At 41.0% G+C, this 21,631-nt stretch overlaps 1 protein-coding gene across 6 annotated transcripts in view; it reads left to right on the top strand.

The window, feature by feature from the left end:
* The window catches only part of KIF13B (kinesin family member 13B), a 190,623-nt gene that overhangs the window by 103,927 nt on the left and 65,065 nt on the right, over positions 1–21,631 (top strand). For all 6 annotated transcript variants that reach the window (XM_073232754.1, XM_037024548.2, XM_037024552.2 and 3 more), the window contains 9 exons: positions 5,734–5,880; positions 7,052–7,201; positions 7,490–7,618; positions 12,562–12,732; positions 14,025–14,182; positions 15,119–15,251; positions 19,105–19,251; positions 19,831–19,860; positions 21,323–21,422. In XM_073232754.1, coding sequence (XP_073088855.1) covers positions 5,734–5,880; positions 7,052–7,201; positions 7,490–7,618; positions 12,562–12,732; positions 14,025–14,182; positions 15,119–15,251; positions 19,105–19,251; positions 19,831–19,860; positions 21,323–21,422 — 1,165 coding nt within the window. The remainder of the gene's footprint in view (positions 1–5,733; positions 5,881–7,051; positions 7,202–7,489; positions 7,619–12,561; positions 12,733–14,024; positions 14,183–15,118; positions 15,252–19,104; positions 19,252–19,830; positions 19,861–21,322; positions 21,423–21,631) is intronic.

Here is a 21,631-nt window from a genome sequence, read left to right as displayed (position 1 = left end):
GGTCTATTCTGGAGAATGTTCCATGTGCACTTGAGAAGAATGTATATCCTGTTGCTTTTGGATGTAAAGTTCTATAGATGTCTATTAGGTCCATCTGTTCTAGTGTGTTGTTCAGTGCCTGTGTGTCTTTACTTATTTTCTGCCCGGTGGATCTATCGTTTGGGGTGAGTGGTGTGTTGAAGTCTCCTACAATGAATGCATTGCAGTCTATTTCCCTCTTTAGTTCTGTTAGTATTTGCTTCACATATGCTGGTGCTCCTGTATTGGGTGCATATATATTTAGAATGGTTATATCCTCTTGTTGGACTGAGCCCTTTATCATTATGTAGTGGCCTTCTTTATCTCTTGTTACTTTCTTTGTTTTGAAGTCTATTTTGTCTGATATTAGTACTGCAACCCCTGCTTTCTTCTCACTGTTGTTTGCCTGAAATATGTTTTTCCATCCCTTGACTTTTAGTCTATGCTTATCTTTGGGTTTAAGGTGAGTTTCTTGTAAGCAGCATATAGATGGGTCTTGCTTTTTTATCCATTCTATTACTCTATTTCTTTTGATTGGTGCATTAAGTCCATTTACATTTAGGGTGACTATTGAAAGATATGTACTTATTGCCATTGCAGGCTTTAGATTCGTGGTTACCAAAGGTTCAAGGTTAGCTTCTTTAGTATCTTACTGCCTAACTTAGCTCGCTTATTGAGCTGTTATATACACTGTCTGGAGAGTCTTTTCTTCTCTCCCTTCTTATTCCTCCTCCTCCATTCTTCATATGTTGTGTGTTTTGTTCTGTGCTCTTTTTAGGGGTGCTCCCATCTAGAGCAGTCCCTGTAGGATGCCCTGTAGAGGTGGTTTGTGGGAAGCAAATTCCCTCAGCTTTTGCTTGTCTGGGAATTGTTTGATCCCACCATCATATTTAAATGATAGTCGTGCTGGATACAGTATCCTTGGTTCAAGGCCCTTCTGTTTCATTGCATTAAGTATATCATGCCATTCTCTTCTGGCCTGTAGGGTTTCTGTTGAGAAGTCTGATGTTAGCCTGATTGGTTTTCCTTTATAGGTGACCTTTTTCTCTCTAGCTGCCTTTAAAACTCTTTCCTTGTCCTTGATCCTTGCCATTTTAATTATTATGTGTCTTGGTGTTGTCCTCCTTGGATCCTTTCTGTTGGGGGTTCTGTATAATTCCATGGTCTGTTCGATTATTTCCTCCCCCAGTTTGGGGAAGTTTTCAGCAATTATTTCTTCAAAGACACTTTCTATCCCTTTTCCTCTTTCTTCCTCTTCTGGTATCCCTATAATACGAATGTTTTTCCTTTTGTATTGGTCACATATTTCTCTTAGTGTTGTTTCATTCCTGGAGATCCTTTTATCTCTCTCTATGTCAGCTTCTATACGTTCCTGTTCTCTGGCTTCTATTCCTTCAATGGCCTCTTGCATCTTATCCATTCTGCTTATAAATCCTTCCAGGGATTGTTTCACTTCTGTGATCTCTTTCCTGACATCTGTGATCTCCTTCTGGACTTCATCCCACTGCTCTTGCATTTTTCTCTGCATCTCATCCCACTGCTCTTGCATTTTTCTCTGCATCTCATCCCATTGCTCTTGCATTTTTTTCTGCATCTCTGTCAGCATGTTCATGATTTTTATTTTGAATTCTTTTTCAGGAGGACTAGTTAGGTCTGTCTCCTTCTCAGGTGTTGTCTCTGTGATCTTTGTCTGCCTGTAGTTTTGCCTTTTCATGGTGATAGAGATAGTTTGCAGAGCTGGTACAAGTGACCGCTGGAAGAGCTTCCCTTCTTGTTGGTTTGTAGCCTTCTCCTGGGAGAATAGCGACCTCTAATGGCTTGTGCTGGGCAGCTGTGCGCAGACAGGGCTTCTGCTTCCTGCCCAGTTGCTTTGGGGTTTATCTCCGCTGTTGCTGTGGGCTTGGCCTGGCTGGGGCTGTTCCTCCAAAATGGTGGAGCCCCGTTGGAGGGGGAGCAGCCAGGAGACTATTTATCTCCGTAAGGGGCCTCTGTGCTCCCTGCTGCCCAGGGGGTTAGAGTGCCCAGAGATCCCCAGATTCCCTGCTTCTGGTCTAAGTGACCTGTCCTGCCCCTTTAAGATTTCCAAAAAGCACTCTCCAAACCAAAACAACAACAGCAACAATGAGAGAGGGAACAGAAAGAAAGAGAAAAAAAAAAGGAAAAAAAAGGAAAAAACAAGCGATTTTTTTTTTTTTTTTTTTTTTTTTTTGTCCTCAGGTGCCGGTCCCAGGCACCCGCTCACTGGTCCTGCTGCCCTGTCTCCCTAGCACCAGGGTCCCTGTCCTTTCAAGGCTTCCAAAAAGCACCCACCCACCGGTCCCGCAGGGAAGGAACGCTCAATATTCTTTGTCCTCAGGCACTGGTCCCACGCACCCGCTCACCAGTCCCGCTGCCCTGCCTCCCTAGCACCGGGGTCCCTGTCCCTTCAAGGCTTCCAAAAAGCACTCGGCAAAAAGAGAGAAAAAAAAGGGGAAAAACGCGCGATTTCTTCCGTCCTCAGGTGCTGGTCTCAGGCACCCACGCACCGGTCCCACAGGGAAAAATGCGGGATATTCTTTGTCCTCAGGTGCCGGTCCCAGGCACCCGCTCACCAGTCCCGCCGCCCTGCCTCCCTAGCACCGGGGTCCCTGTCCCTTTTAGGCTTCCAAAAAGCACTCGCAGAAAAGAGGAAAAAAAAAGGGGAAAAACGCGCGATTTCCTCTGTCCTCAAGTGCCGGTCTCAGGCACCCGCCCACCGGTCCCGCAGGGAAAAACGGGGGATATTCTTTGTCCTCAGGCGCCGGTCCCAGCCACCCACTCACCAGTCCCGCCACCGTGCCTCCCTAGCACTGGGGTCCCCGTCCCTTCAAGGCTTCCAAAAAGCGCTCGCCAAAAAGAGAAAAAAAAAAAAAAGGGGAAAAACGCGCGACCTCCTCCGTCCTCAGGCACCGGTCTCAGGCACCCGCCCCCAGGTCTCGCAGGGAGAAACGCGGGATATTCTTTGTCCTCCGGCACCGTTCCCAGGCACCTCCTCACCGGTCCCGCCACCCTGCCTCCCCAGCAACGGGGGCCCGTCCCTCTAAGGCTTCCAAAAAGCGCTCGCCCAAAAAAAAAAAAAAAAAAAAAACCGCTCCGGTTTCTCTCCACCCGCTGGGAGCTGGGGGGAGGGGCGCTCGGGTCCCGCCGGGCTGGGGCTTGTATCTTACCCCCTTCACAAGGCGCTGGGTTCTTGCAGGTGTGGATGTGGTCTGGATGTTGTCCTGTGTCCTGTGGTCTCTATTTTAGGAAGATTTTTCTTTGTTATATTTTCATAGCTCTATGTGTTTTTGGGAGGAGATTTCCACTGCTCTACTCACGCCGCCATCTTGGCTCCGCCCCCCACGAATCTCTTTTTTTGTATAATGTAATAAGCTTAATGAGGTGCTGGGAAAGTCCTGTCAAAGTCTTCTATCCTTGCCATTCCGTTGTTTTTTCTGTCTTACTTAGGTTCTTTTCCAGCTCCTGATGGTCATACATAATTTTTGATGTATTAGGTAGAATTTTGTATTCAGATAAATGTTTTGAGGATCCATGTCCTTTTTTTCCCTCCTACAGTATTCAGCAAGCAAAGCTTTAATAAATCCTTATTGGGTCTTCTACTCTCAGCTTATAGCAAAGACCACATCTTTCTTTCTGTGATGGTTTTACAGCATCAAAGTCAATGTTTTGCATAGAGTAGATATTTGGCAAATATGCTTAAAGTTTTTAGTAATAAAGATACTGTGAACATCATCTAATCATTACTTCATGGGCAGTTGTCTCTCAGTATACATTCTGTGTGTAGTTTGAAAGATTTTACCTACATACACCTTTATTTTGCTTGTTGGTATTTATAGGGCAAACCATGGGTTCAGTGGGATTCATAGACAGAAAGCAGAGGAAAACCAATCATGGGCAGAAGGTACAGGCTTCTCCTAGAAGACTGAAGAGAGTAAGGGCTTTTTCCATTCTGTGGTGTTTGAGTTGGCAAAATAGAAATATGACACTTTGTCCCCATTAGCATGACTGTAGCCCTTCCCTCTGGTAGTGGCTTGGGCTGTGTTGGAAGAAGTAGCGCTGCCTCGGGGCAGCCAGGTCAGCAGCTTGAAGTGACCTGATGACCATGCGCATCTCCCTTCTCCCAGACACCTGATGGTGGTGCATCCACGGGGCTGCTGCTGTTGCCGGTAGAAGCGGCTCGCATTGCTGGAGTTGAAGCAGCCGTTCTGCACAGATGGCTGCTAACCAGTCCACCCTGCTGTTACTGATTTAGTAGTTTCGTGTGTTCAGATTTCAGCCAGAGAGAGGAGCTGGACAAAGTATTGCCTAAGGATGTAGTCTCCTTAGCTCAGGCTGGGCCCTGTACTCTTTTATCCAACAAATCCTTAAATTTTTTTTCTTTTGGTACTTGAAAATTCTTATCTCACTCAATAGTCATGCTGTGATTGCTGTTCGTCCTGGTCCTCATCCAGGCCTTGTACTCCCCTCTCTCTGGTAATTTTGGTAAGGGACAAGAATTTTTTTTTCCTTTTTTTCCAATTCTTGCTGTTTTGAAGGGGGGCAAAGTTAAGCTGCTGCAGCTATCGCTCATTGTCACCTAGTCCCCATTCTAGCATCCTACCTGCGAGAAGGCTTCGCCCACAGATCACTGATGAGATTTTTCCTGTTTATTCCCTAGCTGGCTGAAGACACTGTAGAAGGGCCTTTACAGTATGTGAGAGAATGGTAGTTTTGACCTTTAGAATTATAAAATCTTTGTTTCATTATGTAAATTGTTTCTTTGAAAATGATTATAGGCAAGATAATAAGGCAACATTAAACTATTTCACAACCGTGTTAAGTTCAAGTGGCTGTATCAGAATAGTTGATAAACTTATCCAGTAAATGTAAATTGATGAGATACCAATATATACGTTTTTCTGGGGGAGATGTACTGGAGAGACATTTTTATTTTTTACTTTGTGGTTTTAAAAGTTTAAAAATTTTTCCTGCATTAAAAGCGTACTGCTTTTATGCACTGGAAAACTTCAGTCAGTACTTTTTCTCTTTTTAAGTGAATCTCACAACATAAACTTAACCATTTTAATGTGAACAATTCAGGGACATTTAATACATTCACAGTGTTGCATAACAGCCATCTCTGATTCTGTACTGCTTCAATTTTAAATTCAAACTGTGCTCATTTGGAAATTGGTATTTGTTGCCTCCAAACGGGTAATCGGGATGCTTCTCACATTTTTCTCTTTTAAACATTTTGTTCTATACCACATTAAGATATTACCCATTTAAAAACATTTAGTTCAAACTTTTGAAAGGTAAAAGATAGTTTCTTAAGTGTCCATTCCAGTAAACTTTCCCTTGTCATTTAATGCTTATGACTCTTTCTACCCCCTTACGTTCTCTGGTCATATCATGGCCCTAAGAAAACGCTTTTGACTTTCCATTAAACATGATCTAGTCTTGTGGGTTTTAAATTTAAATTTATATTCAACTGCGATCAAAATTTTTCTTATTGCAAAAGAAGTTTTTGATCACAGTTGGATATAAAGACATTATGTTAAGTTTATCAGATTCTTAGGAAGTTTTGCAATTGACAGAGTAAACAACGAAAGCAGTTTCAGTTTGGTCAGCGTCGCGCCCATGGGCACCGGGCGTCCAAGGCTGACTCCGCGGCGGACGCCCTTGTGTCTCACACGGTCACTCCCGTTGTCTCTGCAGCGAGGCTCTCTTCTCAGCGAACCTGCGATTCAGGTGAGAAGAAAAGGAAAAGGAAAGCAGATTTGGTCTTTGGAAAAGCTGGACAACAGGTTGCTGGATATGAGAGACCTTTATCAGGAGTGGAAAGAGTGTGAAGAAGATACCCCAGTAAGTTATTCAAGAAAAATTACTTAACTGGTAGTCACAGCAGGAGTGGAGCAGGAACAAGCCTCCCCATTTTAGGGACAAATTGTTCCTTTTTCCAAAACAGTAATCTTTTTTTCTGGAATAATGTTTATCTTAATCCTCTAAATTGTTCAGCTAATTGAGAAATTTAATGACCTATTTTTCTCGCAACTTCTTTTTTCTTATCCTCATCTTGAATGCTCTGGATTTCTAGTAGATTTTCCAAATGCCATTCACTTCTGTTGGTGTTACGTGTGTCTGTTTCATGTACTGGACCATGAATTTATTTATAAGGTCAGAGACAATACCCTATCTTCTCTAGTCCCATTTCTCCACACATTTAACCTTGCAAATAATACACCTGCAGTATCTCTTCTTTGAGTTGAACATTAGTGGGACCTTAATATTCGTACTATGAGGAATGCATTTTTGAGGGAATTTTGATGCTAAAGTAAGAGCCGCAGATACGTACTCCGTACTCCTCCTTCAAGTTGCAGGTTTCCCCATTTAGTCTGCCAGGCATTGTACATATGTAAAATAGAAATATGTATTATGTATATTTATATATGTTTTCAATATTGCTAGTCCTATTTCCATATAGAGTTGTTTACTTCCTTAGTTTCTTGTTTTATAAAAATGTTTATTTTCCCAGATTTATCATCAACAAAAATGACTGCTTGGAGTGGCATGACATTTCTCTTAAACTTTTTTCTTTCCTTTTCTTCTTTCTCTCATATGTCAACTTAGAAATAAGACAACACTAACAACAAATACAAAGAAAACAAACCAGTCTCCTGTAAAGCGGTCACCTCTCATGCTAACCAAATAATTTGACAGAAACAAGTAGAATACACAGGAATGAGAAATGAAGAGCGCTTCCGTTCACTCTGCCTCTTTTTATAGTTCATCTGTGTTTTTCGTGTAAAGGAAAAGAAATGATAGAAGTAACGACATACTGCCGGACTGCCCTCTGACGGGTGAAGGATGCCAGCCACCCTTCTCGATGGGAACAAGGAAGAGAGTGTGTGTGTGTGATACAGTGTATACTTTGGCTAAGTTTAATGACCCCATCAGAGTGCTTCACAAAGTGGTAGGTTGAATTCATTTATTTTTTGTGATATTCTGAAATTGTACATTTAAAATCTCTTTAAAGGTAATACGGTCCTACTTCAAGCGTGCTGATCCATTTTACGACGAGCAGGAAAATCATAGTCTCATTGGGGTGGCCAATGTCTTCCTCGAGTCCCTCTTCTATGATGTGAAATTACAGTACGCCGTTCCAATCGTCAACCAGAAAGGAGAGGTTAGTGTTCTCTTCACGCCTTGTGTCCTGCAGGGAACTGTCTGAGAAATAATGGGACGGTGATAATGTATTGTTGTTCCTATTTATCATCAGTAATAACAAGTGCTATTGATGAGTATTAATATCCATGTTTCCAGAGTGCTGTATGGACCTTATAGGTGCTTTGGGGAAAAGTAACTGCTAGAACCTTAGCTTCTAAATTCTCAGATACCATTAACCTACCCACTTGACTCTAAAACAGAAGAAAGGACAGATCTGGAAAAAGTGTCTGCTGTTCCCCCTGGCTAGGTGGCGGGCCGGCTGCATGTGGAGGTGATGCGGATCAGTGGTGACTTTGGGGAAAGGATTGCCGGAGGTGACGATGCTGCAGATAGCAGCTTCGACAAGGAGACCCCAGAGAACAAACTTGTATGCATGGTGAGTCCCGGTTTCATTCAGATGTGGTAGAAGTGGCTGATTTTGAGCATTGTGGGTATTGAGACCATAAATGTTACATTGTTCTTCGAATTTTGAAAATACCTGTCTCTGAGTCTTTCACACTGAGTATTCTAAAGACCGATTTCACCATATATCCTGATGTACCAGTTTGCCAGGTACTTCCACTGCTTCCTCTGGGAAGCCTTGGATGAGTCTTTCCTCTGGGCCATTCTGTCCCAAAATTATATGAATACCTGTTTTCCTGAATGTCTCTGTAGAGTAGCCCTGTGTTTCACACAATTTTTCTCCTCCTGGTTGGCTTCTTGAGTCCTGCTGAGGTTGGACATTCATCCCAGCCCTAGTCCTGTTCCTGAGCTCCTGCCCTGAGTCAGTCTTCACTGTTTTTCCACATGCTTTTGTTCTCTTCACTTACTTTGACTATACTCCTCCCTCATGCCCTAACTGCCCACCCTTTTCTTTCTCCTCCTGTGTGGTGTCATTCCAGAGCTGGGTGTTGAGTCAGGTGCTGGGAACGTAAAGATAAATGAGACGGGATTCCTACTCAGGGAGCAGCCTGTGTAGCTCGTGTCTGTGTGCAGGGGACACACAAGCGACCAGAAGGCCCCAGGACTGTATGACCCAGGTGCTATGAGAGAGGTAGATGACAGATGCCCTAGGACACAGAGGAGAGGTCACTAATCCAGATAAGGCCTAAGGAAATTTCTGGAAAAATGCAACTCAGAGTGAAGTTGAAAGAGAGCATGTATGTTAGCCTGTTTCTCCATAGAGCGCTGTGGTCCTTACAGGTAATGCTGGGTAGATTTTAGGTAGGTGGCTACATTCCTGGAGTCCTGCCCAAGCAGCGTGGGGTGCCTCATCTGTCACTCCTGATGCCCGTGAAGAAATCCCCTCATATGTCTCCAAGTAGTTCTGGAGCACCAGGGTGCCGGGGTTGAGAAGCTCTGTAGGAACCAGTTAAAGAAGGGGCATAGGGTCACAGTGCATGAGGAAAGGGGCCCTTAACTGGTGAGGTGAGGAAGCCTGACCTTGACTCTCATTTCATAATCCATCCTCCATCCAGGCCTGTGCTTCAGGATGTTTTTCTGGAACTGAATTTGATACTGAAAAAGGAGTAAGTTAGGCATTTGCTGCCATGTGTGGGGAGCCAAAGCCAGGAAAGACTTGGGCTCATCTCTGTAGGTCTTTGCATGTATTAAGAAGGCCTCAGATGTTTGATTCAATTACTTCAGTTTGAGGAGCAAAAATTCTTAATTCACTAAAAGGTGAATCTTTACTGTATTAATTTCAGAACATTTCCTTAAGGTTGTGTAATTATCGAAGGTGGAAACATAGGCCTGGCGACACCTATGGGCCCATTCAAAGGTGATGGCCTAGTGATGCAGCGGTGCGGAAGACGAGCTGTGGGCAAGTTCACCATGGGTGAGGCTGGTACCATCTTCCCTAGTAAAGGGGAGACTTCTTTACTGCTGAGAGAACCTCATTTATCGGGGTAAAAAAAACTAAGTTACAATATCTTTAAGATTTTTTAAATGGAAGTTATCAAACATGTAAAAGTAGTAGGAAAGTGTTATTCATCCCCACCCAGCCCCTCAGCAGTTAGCAGCCCACGGTCATTTGCTTCCCTCACGCCCAAGCCGGTTCTGTGGCATCACCTTCCCTTGGGTTGTTTTGAAACAATCCCAGACACCTTATTTATCTAAAAACAATTCAGTGCGGTATCTCCAAAAGAAGAGCACTTTAAAAAGGTAACTGTGACACCATAATCAAAAAGTGATGCCTTCTTGCTGTCACGCAGTAGCCGGCGCGTCCCCTTGAGGTGTCTCGTTGGTCTGTTTTAACCTTTAGTCTCTGGCACCTGTGCTTTGTGCACTTCACACTGTCCCTCCCTCCCGCTCTTTGTGTGTGTCTCTCATTTTCTCTTACCTACAATTTGTTTAATGCAGAAACTGGCCTGTGACCTTGTATTCTCTCATAGTCTGGATTTTGCTCATTGGTGTTAGTGTGTTCAGATGTATTTGCTGGAAACTGGAAGTTAGATGTACAGGTGGTGCGCGGGGGAGAGGAAGTGGCCAGGATATGGTACAGGTGGTGGTGTGTTCTTCCATCAGAAGGCTCGTTATGCCTGGTTTTCTTCTGGGGATGGCAGCAGTCATTGGCCATTATTATCTGGTATTTCAGTAAGAGTTCGAAAAGAGAGGTACTGTAATTTTATCACCATTGCTTTATTTATTAGCTGGAATTCTAGCCTATTATCAGCTATTTGCTATTAGAGATACAGTTTGCTTAGGAAAACCAGCATAAATCCATCCTTTCCCTGTATTTACTAATTTTTGAAATAATGAGTTGGTTTTCCTATAATACATTAAAGTGAACAGTGAGATTTTTTGTTTTTAGTCTTAATATCATTACGAAGTCCTGGATTCAGACAGATCGGATGTGCTTTTGATCCATTGTGTCTCTTGCCTCGGAGCGCGGTGGCCCATCCTCAGTCTGTGGGGGCCCCTTCCGTGGGCTTCAGACACAGCCCTGGCCCTTGCGGACTCTGCCAGCTTTCATGCTTTCTGCTGTGGTGAATATTCTGGCTTCGTCCTGTACATTTCCTGTCCCAGACCTGGAATCAGCCACCTCTCCCAGAAACCTGGTTCTTTGGGTGGGAAGTGGTTTTTAGAGACCACATTCTGAACATGTAATGGCCTTTTGTGTGAAAGGAGGAGAACTAAACTGTGTAACAATAAACAATATATTGGAAAAAAAACAAGAGAAACCAGCCTAGGGCACTTAAGATATCGTGGGTGATGGTGATTGCCAGCCCATGAAGAAGTCTGGATTTATTTTTTGGAGATGAAGAAAAAAGATGCACATATTAACATACTGATATTTTCAATTACATTAAATAAAATTAGATATTTAAAAACCCCAAACAATAACGATGTCTTCTGACGTTCCTGGGCTCTCATCTCTTTGAGCAGCGGCAATTTGAAGTCTGTGGTGTTCTGACACCTTGTGGTGATTTTAGTTTCTGTGTGCAAAAACTTTAAACAACCACCCGCCTGTGCATTCTAGTCGTCGAGGTAGACCTCATTCCTGGTATTCTTTATTCCTGGCAGTCTTGTTCCTGAGAAGCTGCCTATAGCCAAGAGTTCAGCATATGAAATCTTGCTTTCTTATTTATTTTAACCTTAAAATTGAGGTTATTTCTAAGAAAAAAATACTGGCTTTTAGATGGAATTCAGTCACGAAGTATGTGTTGGACATCTGTCTGCTCAGTGCCTGGTAGTGTTTTCTTCCTGTCATTGGTGGGGTCAGTCCTCACACCCCTATCCTTAGTTAGCTATCCTCATTCCCATTGGAGAAAAAACTAAACCTCAGAAAATTGAGAATTTAATAATTTGCTCAGAAACTGATTTGCTCAGAAGCTAATAAGTGGCAGAGATTTTTATTTAGATCTGTGTACTCCAAAATCTTATAATCTTCCCAGATACCACATTGCTTCACATTAAAGAATATATATAATAAGCATTTATAGGCACTGAATTAAAAAGTGATGTTTTTTTAAATTTAACAAAAATTGAATTGCTGAATACTGACTGATCACTCTCTTTGGTTTGGACAAATAAAATATGTTAGTCAATCCGTCTTTCGTAGCCTGTCAGGGAATTGCTATCTAGATGTTCCAGAACTCTTGCTGCTGTCACAGTAGAAAATCATGATTAGGAGCCCCCATCGTTGCTTACCTGTTACATGCCTGGGATGGAAGAAAACAGTCATCTGCTTTTCTGTGTCTTTATTAAGGCTTCCTGAAACATTAAGACTATTTTTTTGTGGTTGTTGAACTATATCAACTTCTGCCACATATTCAAATCTATCTCTGTTAAATTTATTTACTGGAGGTAGAGTGCCTCATACAGTATGCAGGGAGTGACCAGCCGAAGAATATAATATCAATGCTCAGTCATATAAAAGTTGGCCTAAGTGGTTATAAAATCAGAATTTAGCTTCACTTAATTTTAGGATTTAGTTCCCTTCATAATTAGAGGAGTTTTAGAATATCACAAGAACTCCAAGTTAAAAATCAACCTTATGCTGCCTGCCAAGAGCATACTCAGTATATTTGCCTGCTTTAAAAATCTATTGTGGTCTTTTCTTCTGGGAGCATTTGGGTCCGAGGAGACACATTTCGAGTTGCATGTTGTTACCGTAGACCCTGCACTCCTGCGGTCCAGGGCATGTTTCCTTTGATCAGCCTCTTCTCCATGAATCTTCATGGGCAGGTTCTTCAGTAACCGTTGGTGCAGAGGATGCTCATCATTCACTACCTTTCATCTCCTTTGTTCGCCCCTCCAGAACTTCAGAGTATACTTTCCTGATACGCCATTTAGAGCTTTAAAAAAAATGCTCTAGTAGCATGTAACATTCTACTGGAGGGCCTTATTCTTTTTCATATTTTAAAATATCAAATAAATATTTTCTGCCTATGCTCTTTGGCATGTACACTGATTTTGTGTTTCCTTCATCATTCTTAACAGTCTTCTGTTCTTACGAGGTATCCGTAGGTAGCCAGATTCCTATCACTGAAAGGTGTTGATGTTGAGAACTTTCTTCTTCTGAGCTGATGAATATTATTATTATAGTGTGATAATGATGATGATGATGATATGAGAAACTAGATATTAAGTATTCTTTATCAGCCTGTAACTGCTTTAAAATATCCACCTTTATAGTCAAGGTTGTTGTTATCCTGTGTCAACTCTCAGTGAATATAGCACCATTTCATGATACAGAAATACAGCCCCACAGTGAATGGCATTTCGTCCACGTAAGCCAACAGTAATACCATCAGGACTGGCGCCCCTACCTCTTACTCAGAAGTACTTCTTGGAACTTTGTGAGTTTAAAACAAACAGAGCCTTCCTTTTCTTCAGGTTAAAATACTCCAAGCCACTGGATTGCCACAGCATCTGTCACACTTTGTATTCTGCAAATACAGCTTCTGGGATCAACAAGAGCCTGTGATTGTTGCACCCGAAGTGGACACGTCATCCTCCCCTGTCAGCAAGGAACCTCAGTGCATGGTTGTCTTTGATCATAGCAATGTAAGTTTATTTTCCAATTGGTCAACATTTAATTACTTAGGTAGAAAAAGGCAATAAGATGAATCTTGTTGAATATTTTGGTACCAATATGTCTTGGATCAGAGTTTCTTAGCGTGGAGTTGGAGTCAAAGGGAAAGTGGCCTGTGGCCTGAGCATGCTGTACACCCTAAACTTACATGATGCTGCACATCAGTTACACCTCCCTAAAGCTGCGGGGAGAAAACCAAAGTGTCAAAGCATTTAACAACTCCACCATCCAGCGTCAACGTGTACGTGAATGTGTGTGTGTATGTTCATGTTATTTTCCTAAAGGAATCCATGTTTTGTGTTAGATTACTAGAGATTTGTCATCCAAAAAGGTTAAGGAACTAGTGTTCCAGAGAAAGTGAAGATAGAAAAGAGCCAAGAGCTGCCTCTAGCGAGCGCCAGGGCCCTGCTGAAGGCTTCATTCCCTTCCCACGTCTGAGCTTTGCCACAGCTGTATTTGATCCCGGTGCTTTTTCAGCACGGGAAGCCAGTTTCAGGGAGTCAGTTGCCTGTGACTAGTAACTACCAGCGCAGGACTGTCGGATTCCAGATTTTTTTTTCCTCCTGCACAACAGTTGGTCCATCTCACTTTTTTTCAAGGGAGAATTCTCTTTCTAATCTGTTTAAACATAGAAATACCTTTAGTGTGTAAAAGATCAGGCAAGAGAAAAGGAGTGGAGAGTTTGTGACTTTTTAAAATAAATTGCCTCAAAACTTAATCCTGATTATTGTAAAAGCTGCCCTACAGACAGCCTTTAAAGATGGACAGATTGGGAGAAGCTTTCAAAATTAGGTGTTTGGGTGCACTGGTGATCATTACTTATTTGCTTTCTCTCGTTATCAGGGATAGCTTCCTAAAAACTGGGAGACATTGTTTTTCCAACACACTGCTACCTTACTACATGTGATGACTTTTGTATCAAGATATTTTAGATCATTGTTGTAATTCTTAGTATAAGTATTTATACTTTTATAAACAGTTCCCCAAATATTGCTTACAAAGTAGAATGCAATGCTGGTCTTTCACAGTAGATTTTCAAGGTGAAAAGGTTTTAAAAAAATCAGAGTTATAGTTATTTTTCAAGTCAGAAGAGCCTTAGACCATTTGAGCATTCATTGTGGGGGTTAGATGACAGTGCTGTTCAGTAATGAAAACATTCTTTTCTGTCTCTCTTTTCAATGATGAAGTAAGTATATGATGTCAGGTATAAGTAATCATAAGGTTACCAGAAAGTGTTTCCTCTTCTGTAATTATTTTCCTTCAGGAATTTTCTGTTACCATCACAGAGGACTTTATTGAGCATCTTTCAGAAGGGGCACTGGCAATCGAGGTGTATGGCCATAAGATGAACGATCCTCGGAAAAACCCAGCCCTGTGGGATTTGGGGATTATCCAAGCAAAAACACGCAGTCTTCGGGACAGGTGAGTTTTAGATATACATCTGATTCCATTGGTCATTTTAAAAACTAGAGATTAATACTGCCATTTATAAAGGGAGCCCTTTCCTGAGCATCCCCAGTGTTCCAAGGACAGACGGCGGTGCTTCCAGGGTATTGATAGCACCGGTAACCTACCGAGAGTTGTGAGCTGTGGAGTGTGGAAGAAGGGTAAATAGGTAGGTAGTTAACCCACCTAGAGTGAAATGGACTTTTGGCGAATAGCTTGCTTACTTCTAATGAATCAACTATAAAGAGAGAATGGATCAAGATATACTCTAGAATTCAGGATTCCTTATTTTTTCTTAGTTCAAAGTTCTTTCCAAGTGCCATCAGTGATGGAAGGAGGCAGGCTCATTTGTTGACCAGGATTTTAAAGAGTTAAAAGAGAATGACTGGAAGAACATATATTTGTTCTATCTGTAGATGAACTATAGATAAAGGTCACGTTTTTGTTTCTCTTTTTTTGCATTTAGAAAGTCGTAGCAAATACTAAGTTAGATGTTGAGATTTCTTTCTTGGGCATTCTCTTATTGACCTGAGCAAAGGTACTTGTCAGGTCACTGACGCATACAGTACCACCTTTATCTAACAGTGGAAACGTAGACTGTGTACTTGCCTCTGTACATCTGATACTATGTTTAGATTTTTGAATAACCACTTTGAAATAGATTTATAATTATCATACCTTCTTGAATGAAATAAAGAAGCTGTTTCAGACAGAATGTTTCTTTAATTTTTCTCTAGATTGCATCTATTTGCTATTATGTGCTTGTGTATTCCTCGCTGAACTACAGATCATTCATACTGAGTTATTCTGTTTGGAAGTCATTATCATTCTAAATTCTCATATGTAGGATCCTAAGCCACTTGTATTGAAATAGAAATGTATGGTTTTCCAAGAACTTCACCTGTTTCCTAGATGGAGTGAAGTCACCAGGAAAGTGGAATTCTGGGTTCAAATCTTGGAACAAAATGAAAATGGTGAATACTGCCCTGTAGAAGTCATTTCTGCAAAAGACGTGCCAACAGGAGGCATCTTCCAACTCCGGCAGGTAACAGAATCATGAATGTCACCATTATGAACGTTCACATGAAATTCTTTGGCACCATAAAGCTTAATATTGGATTCCTCTTAGCAGAAATGTCAGTGATAATGGAATCTAGACTGGCTAAGTCCATTCCTTATATTGAAATTGCTTCCTACTTTATGTATTTTCTTTCTTTTTCAAAAATACTGCTTTTTATAATATTTTTAAACCAGCTTATGTTAGGTTTAAGTAAGAAGGAGGCAAGCTTTAAAGAACAACTTTGAACTGTAGGAAATAAAACATATCAAGTAGCATTAGGCTGTTTATAAAGACAGGAAAAAGCAAGGAGTCACAGCAGAAGGAACAAGCCCTTCGATGTCCGGCGTGGTAGGGTTCCGTTCTGGCTCTCAGTTGGCCTGGTTATGTTCTTCTCAGAGCCTGTCCCTGTGTATAAAGTGCAAGTGATGATAAAATCAACTTCACAAGGTTCATGTGAGGATTGGGGATACTGCATTTGAAGCACAGTGCTTGGTACATGGGAGGAGAGAAGTGTATTTTCCTCCTGACACCAACAGGTTCTCTGATTCTCTGCAGACACCAGCTGCGTGTCTTATAGCTCAGCTCAGTTTGGACCTTAACCACTTGGTGTTAGCTCAGCCTTCACAGGTTTAACAGCTCAGACTTAAGCACAAGACTGCCTTGCGTCAAATGCCAGTTGCAAGTATCGGCTCCCCAGGTTACTCACACCTCTATCTGACTTGGCTACAAATAGGTAGCCAAGCTTCCTACAATCCCCTCAGGTTTGATAATTTGCTAGAATGGCTCTCAAAACTCAGGAAAGCTCTTTACTTACTGTTACTGGTTATTATAAAGCATACAACTCAGGAATAGCCAGATGGAAGAGATGCCTGGGACAAGGTGTGCGAGGAGGGAGGAGGAGCCTCTGAGTCCTCTGGGTGTGCCACCCTCTCGGCACCTCGATTCGTTCGCTGAACAGGAGCTCTTGTTCAGAATTGCATTGTTCAGGTGCCATGCGTGTTCCATTATGTCGGCACGATTGATGACAGCCCTGGCCGTTGGTGGTTAGCTCAGTCTCTCGCCTCCCTCCCCTCTCTCCCTGAGGTCTTAGGCGGGGCTCAAAGTTCCAAACTTCGAATCAAGGCTTCATCTTTCTCCTGAAGCTATCTAGGGGCCTGCCAGAGCCACCAAAGTAAGAGTCACATCAGTAAAAGATGTGTCTGTGACCTTTACTACTCAGAAAATTCCAAGAGTTTTAGGAGCTTGGTGCCCGGAAATGAAGACAAAGAGCAGATATCTTTCTGTGATGGCACAGGATGTGTTGAATAAATGCAACTCGGTAGACATGAATACCTGCCAGAAGTCAGTACAGCAGACAAACGTGGACATTGCCACTGAGCCCCAGGCAGACTGTGATCTGTAGTGTGTACTGCCAGCTACAGATGAGAGAGTCTATCTTTTCAGAATTTACATAGATTTGGAAATATTCTCTTTTGCTATACTTTACATTAATCCAATGTTTAGTAGAATGTTGCATCCTATAATAGTTTCCATACTTCAGAACAAGAGTAAAATATTGGAATAGCCTCTAGAAAATGAATATTGAAATCATTCCAAGCACAATGTGAGAAAAGGTTAAAGGAAAAAGAAAGTTTGCTTAAATATTTGGGTTTCTGAATATTTTAGGAGGAAGGAGATAAGCCCTTGTTCTGTGACCCCAGCAAATGAATTTTAGCAAATTTATTGATCTATGGACAAGGAACCAAAAGCAAAAGGAAATTAGTTTAAATTACAGCATGAGATGTATACATAAAATAGAATTCTTAAGGGTGTGAAGAACATCTTTTACTGAACATCTGTTAAAACTATATATATCGTCTTTGGATGCCTTAGAAATTCATCTCCTGGAAGGCAAGATCAGGTAATTTTCTGTGCTTTAGTGTGAACTGAATATTTGGTATTTGTCATACATATGACAACCTTTACTAAATGTGTTCAAAGATATGTTGGGTTTATCAGGAAAGGCTTCTTTGAAGGGTATGTGTCTTGACCTGGATTCTGAAAAACCTGCAAAGTCTGGAAAGGTTTTTCATATATAAATTGCAAGAATAAAGAAACAGAGGTTGGAATTACGTAAGTTTGGGTTGAAAGTAACGTGGGAAAAGCCGGAAAGCAGTAACAAGAGGTTGGTAGAGGAGCACGTGGCAGCTAGTTCACGGAGGCCTGGGATGGTAGGTTCATCTGGATTTAATATATTTCAAAACTGGAACCTACTGTTGATGAACAAGAAAGTGGCAGAGAAAAATGAATTAGGTTAACCATATGAAAATCCTGGTTTTATAGTTTAAAAATGTTCATTTACCAGCAGTTGCAAGAAGTTCAATCTGTTAGTTAAGTTTACTACTCAAAGCTTTTCTATGGAACATTAAGCCATTTCTGGATCTTTTCCTTCCTTTTCTTCCGGTTCCTTATCTTGAGTCTACCCCCAAAGTATAGGAACTTCACCCTTCATATTTGGCCGCACATTAAAAATGAGTCACTTTCTATCTTAGGCAGAGTAACAGACACAACGTAGCTAACTGAAATGACTAAATGATTTAGACAATTATGGTAATCTCTGAGGTGCTCTTTCCACAGAATATCTGCTGCATAGTCCTTGGAAAATATTAAATCAAAAGACATCTGTAACCCATCTTTTCAAATCTAGCTCCGTAAGATCAATCATTCCCTAAGTTGATTTTCCTGATAATGCAAAGCTCTTGGGATTTAAAACCTAATGGAAGGGGAAGAGTGACTGACTTGGAATTGTATATTAAAATGCCATTTTTCAAGTTCTAATTTACATTCCTGAAATTTGTAAACTGACACTGAAGTTAGTAATTTGGGAATACTGGGAATTTTCTTTTAAAATATTACTTCATTGTAATTATACAAAGTCATATAAACTGTGTTTAAGAGGGAACGACTTCTCCCTGGCCAGTTCTTCATTTTGGTTCTGCAGCTTGGTTTAAAATTGCTTTATTTAGGGATTAGAACAGCCAGTCCAGGATAGTAGTGATCGTTCTTACTTGTAACTCTGACTGCTTATTTTTAAAGTAGATCATACTATATATACTAGATTTGGTAATCTTTTTTTTTATGTTTACTTAACATCCATCACCATACTCTTTATCTTAATATGTCATGTATGTTTTTCCACAACGATATTTAATGACTGTAATATTTCATATATACTACCGTTTAAGCAGTTAATCAATATATAGTTAATCTGCATCTAATTTTTTTTTTAACATTTCTTTAAGATTCTTTATATACATATATGATGAGAAGAACAGATTCCTAGGAAGTTGAATTGCTGGGTCAAGAGATACTTGCCCTTACAAAAAGCTTTACCAATTTGTATTTTCACCAGCAGTATATATATATATAATTGCTTGTTTCATAAACTTTGGGCAGTATTGGAAATTGCCTTTTTAAAAGATAATTGCTAGTTTACTAAGTGGAAGTAAAGGTATAGCTTGCTAATTTGGATTGTGTCTATTTGATTTTTAGTGAGTTGAGCATTTTTTATTATCTAGCTTATTGTCAACCTTTGTTAGAGTATTGTCCTTTATTGTTTCTTTTTATTAAAAAAATATCTAAGCCATATATTCTGTGTCTTTCTACTTGCTTAAAAGGTAAATAATTTTTTCTGATTAGATTTTCAGTTTGTAGTTCACTACTTAACATTTAAGATACAGTGAGATAATTCTCCAAAGTTAAATGCTTTTCCCAGCATTAGCCTCTAGGGGGCTCTCTAAACCAAATTTTTGGAAATCGGACTGCTTTTAACAAAGTAAATTTAAAAATTGTGATACAGGGGCAGTCCCGGCGAGTTCAGGTGGAAGTGAAGTCTGTGCAGGAATCTGGGACTTTACCACTGATGGAAGAAAGTATATTGTCTGTTGGCATTGGATGTGTGAAAGTTAGAGCACTCCGATCCCCCAAGACTCCTGAGACCTTCCATGTAAGTTTTTATGCCTCTTGTTGAAAGACCCAAGCAGACAAGAGTCTTTTGGAACCTGTCAGAAAGCTGCCTTCCATGAACAATTCTTTCACTATTTCTTGTTTTCCTTGGATGTCCTTTTTTTACTGAACCAGACTGTTGATCCTGACCCCGTACATGGCAAGCGGAGAGTTAAGACATCGCAGCCTCTGGAAACTGCTCAGTGCCTTCTAGTGATTAACTTCCCCCAACACCCACCCCTCTGCAGAAACCCCCTACTGGCTTGTAAAGACTATTTGCCAGCAGGTGTTTGATTTCCCCTGGGGAGTGGGGCTATAAACCCAGCAGGTAAAGTATTGTACTGGTTCCTGAAAAGGTCAAATGAGTGTTCTTCACTTTCCTGTAAGAAGCTCAAGATTTAATTCCAACTTCCTGAAAACTATAAAACCAAGAGTGAGGGTGAGCACAGGTGGGAGATGGAATAGTATATTCATTAAGTTAGAAAATGTAAAGTATGGGAAAACATTCAGATTGTTTATCATAGCTTGATTCTTGGATAAATAATTATTTCAGTTCTGCATAACGTATTTTTTCTTTTAGGAGGACGAGGAGGACATGGACAGCTACCAGGTAATGAAGCACCTGTTAACCTCATCAAATTAGCTTGATTAAAGGACTAAATTACTTATTCCTGAGTCTTGCTGTACTGACTTAATAAGTGCACAGTTAATTTTGATTTAAATACTGCTTTTTCTCAAATTAAAACTGGAGTAGGGAGCAGAGAGTGTTTTATGGACATTGAAGGGAGATCTGTTTAGTATAGAAAAACATTTCTGCCTGTTAACTTTGCCCCTGGAGCTCCGCATCCAGGTTCCCTGCGGATCTGCTTTTCCAGATCCTCTTCCTTGTACTTTTTCTCTCCTCAAGTAGGGCCACCCGCCCTTACCCCTAAGAGCTGTCCACACTGAGCTTTGGTCAGACCACATGCTAAGGTGTTGTCCGTATTTTAAGGCCAGTCCCCCTTCCCCTCTTTCTGGAGTCCTACAGGTTTGGTTTTGAGTATAAGTCCCCGCCCCCTTTCCTAATCTCCTACAAGATTTTGTTTATTCTGTTAAATTTTATCCTGTTAGTCTTGTTAGTCATCGTTTAGGACTGTCAGAGCTCTTTGGATCCTGATTATGTCATCCAGTGTAGACACTCTCCTGGTTTTGCATCATTGTAATTTGATAAGAATGTCTGCCTCCCTGTAAGTCACTGATAAAAGTATTGTATCAGATAGGGTTAAATACAGAGTCCTATGGCACAACAATAGAGACTTCTTTTACACTGACATGATTCCATTAATCACTGTTCTTTGGATGTGACATTTGAGTCATTTGTGATTTCATTCAAGTAGATCCATTGCACATTTCTCCATCTTGTCCACAAGAATGTCATGAGCTGTTTGGTTAAGTGCCTTAGTGAAATCCAGATACACTCTCTATCTGCAGCATTCCACTGATCTACCCAGCCCTGTAACTTTATTAGAGAAGGAAATGAGGGAGGATTGGTGTGTGGTCAGGAGTGGACTGGGAGAGCTGTTAGTCTGTTGATCATGCCCCCTACTCTCCCCATCCCCCCAAAACCCCACAAAAACCAGGGAGATGAGCATTTACATGTTGTTTGTAGACTAGTGAAACATGTTTAAGGCTGTAGTTAAGAAATTTTAAGAATTCTTGCACTGGTTCTTAGGGATGTAAATCTGCAGATTATTGAGTAGTAGCTGTGATTTCTGTACTGCAAGGAGACCTTGTAGAAGATCTTAGTTGCAAGTGTTCTGTGTTCTACTCCTTGAGCCAAAAGACATAAAACTGGTTCTGGACATCAGAGAATGTCTTTCAGAAACAATTTTACTCTAGAACAATAATGTTTTCATTTCTGAAAGTTTCTGTTCTGAATAATGGTTGGAGTCGACTTGTGGTGGTAATAAAGACCTTAGTCTTATAATGCTTTACATTTTCAAAGCATGTTAGAGTATGGTAAAATAGAGCATCAGTTTCAGATTTATTGTCTTGACATTGTATTTACTCTAATTTCTCTTGTTTTCTTCCAGGATCGCGATTTAGAGAGACTGCGTAGAAAATGGCTGAATGCATTAACAAAACGTCAAGAGTACTTAGATCAACAGTTGCAAAAACTTGTCAGTAAACCGGGTAGGAAAAGCAAGTTGAATATTTCCCTCCCCCAAATCAGTGCCTAATTAATCTCCATTTGCCGCCACATAAATTAAAAGTAGATGAACACATCAATAATGGAGGTGGCAAGAGCATAGGGTTGGTACTCATTTGTATCATATCCTTTCAAAAGAGCAATTGATCCAAATGTAATGATGTCTGTAGAACCCCACACACAAAAAAAAAAA

The sequence above is a fragment of the Manis javanica genome, chromosome 3 (assembly GCF_040802235.1).
Source record: "Manis javanica isolate MJ-LG chromosome 3, MJ_LKY, whole genome shotgun sequence".
In the NCBI taxonomy this organism is placed as follows: domain Eukaryota; kingdom Metazoa; phylum Chordata; class Mammalia; order Pholidota; family Manidae; genus Manis; species Manis javanica.
This window is presented reverse-complemented; position numbering and strand designations above follow the sequence as displayed.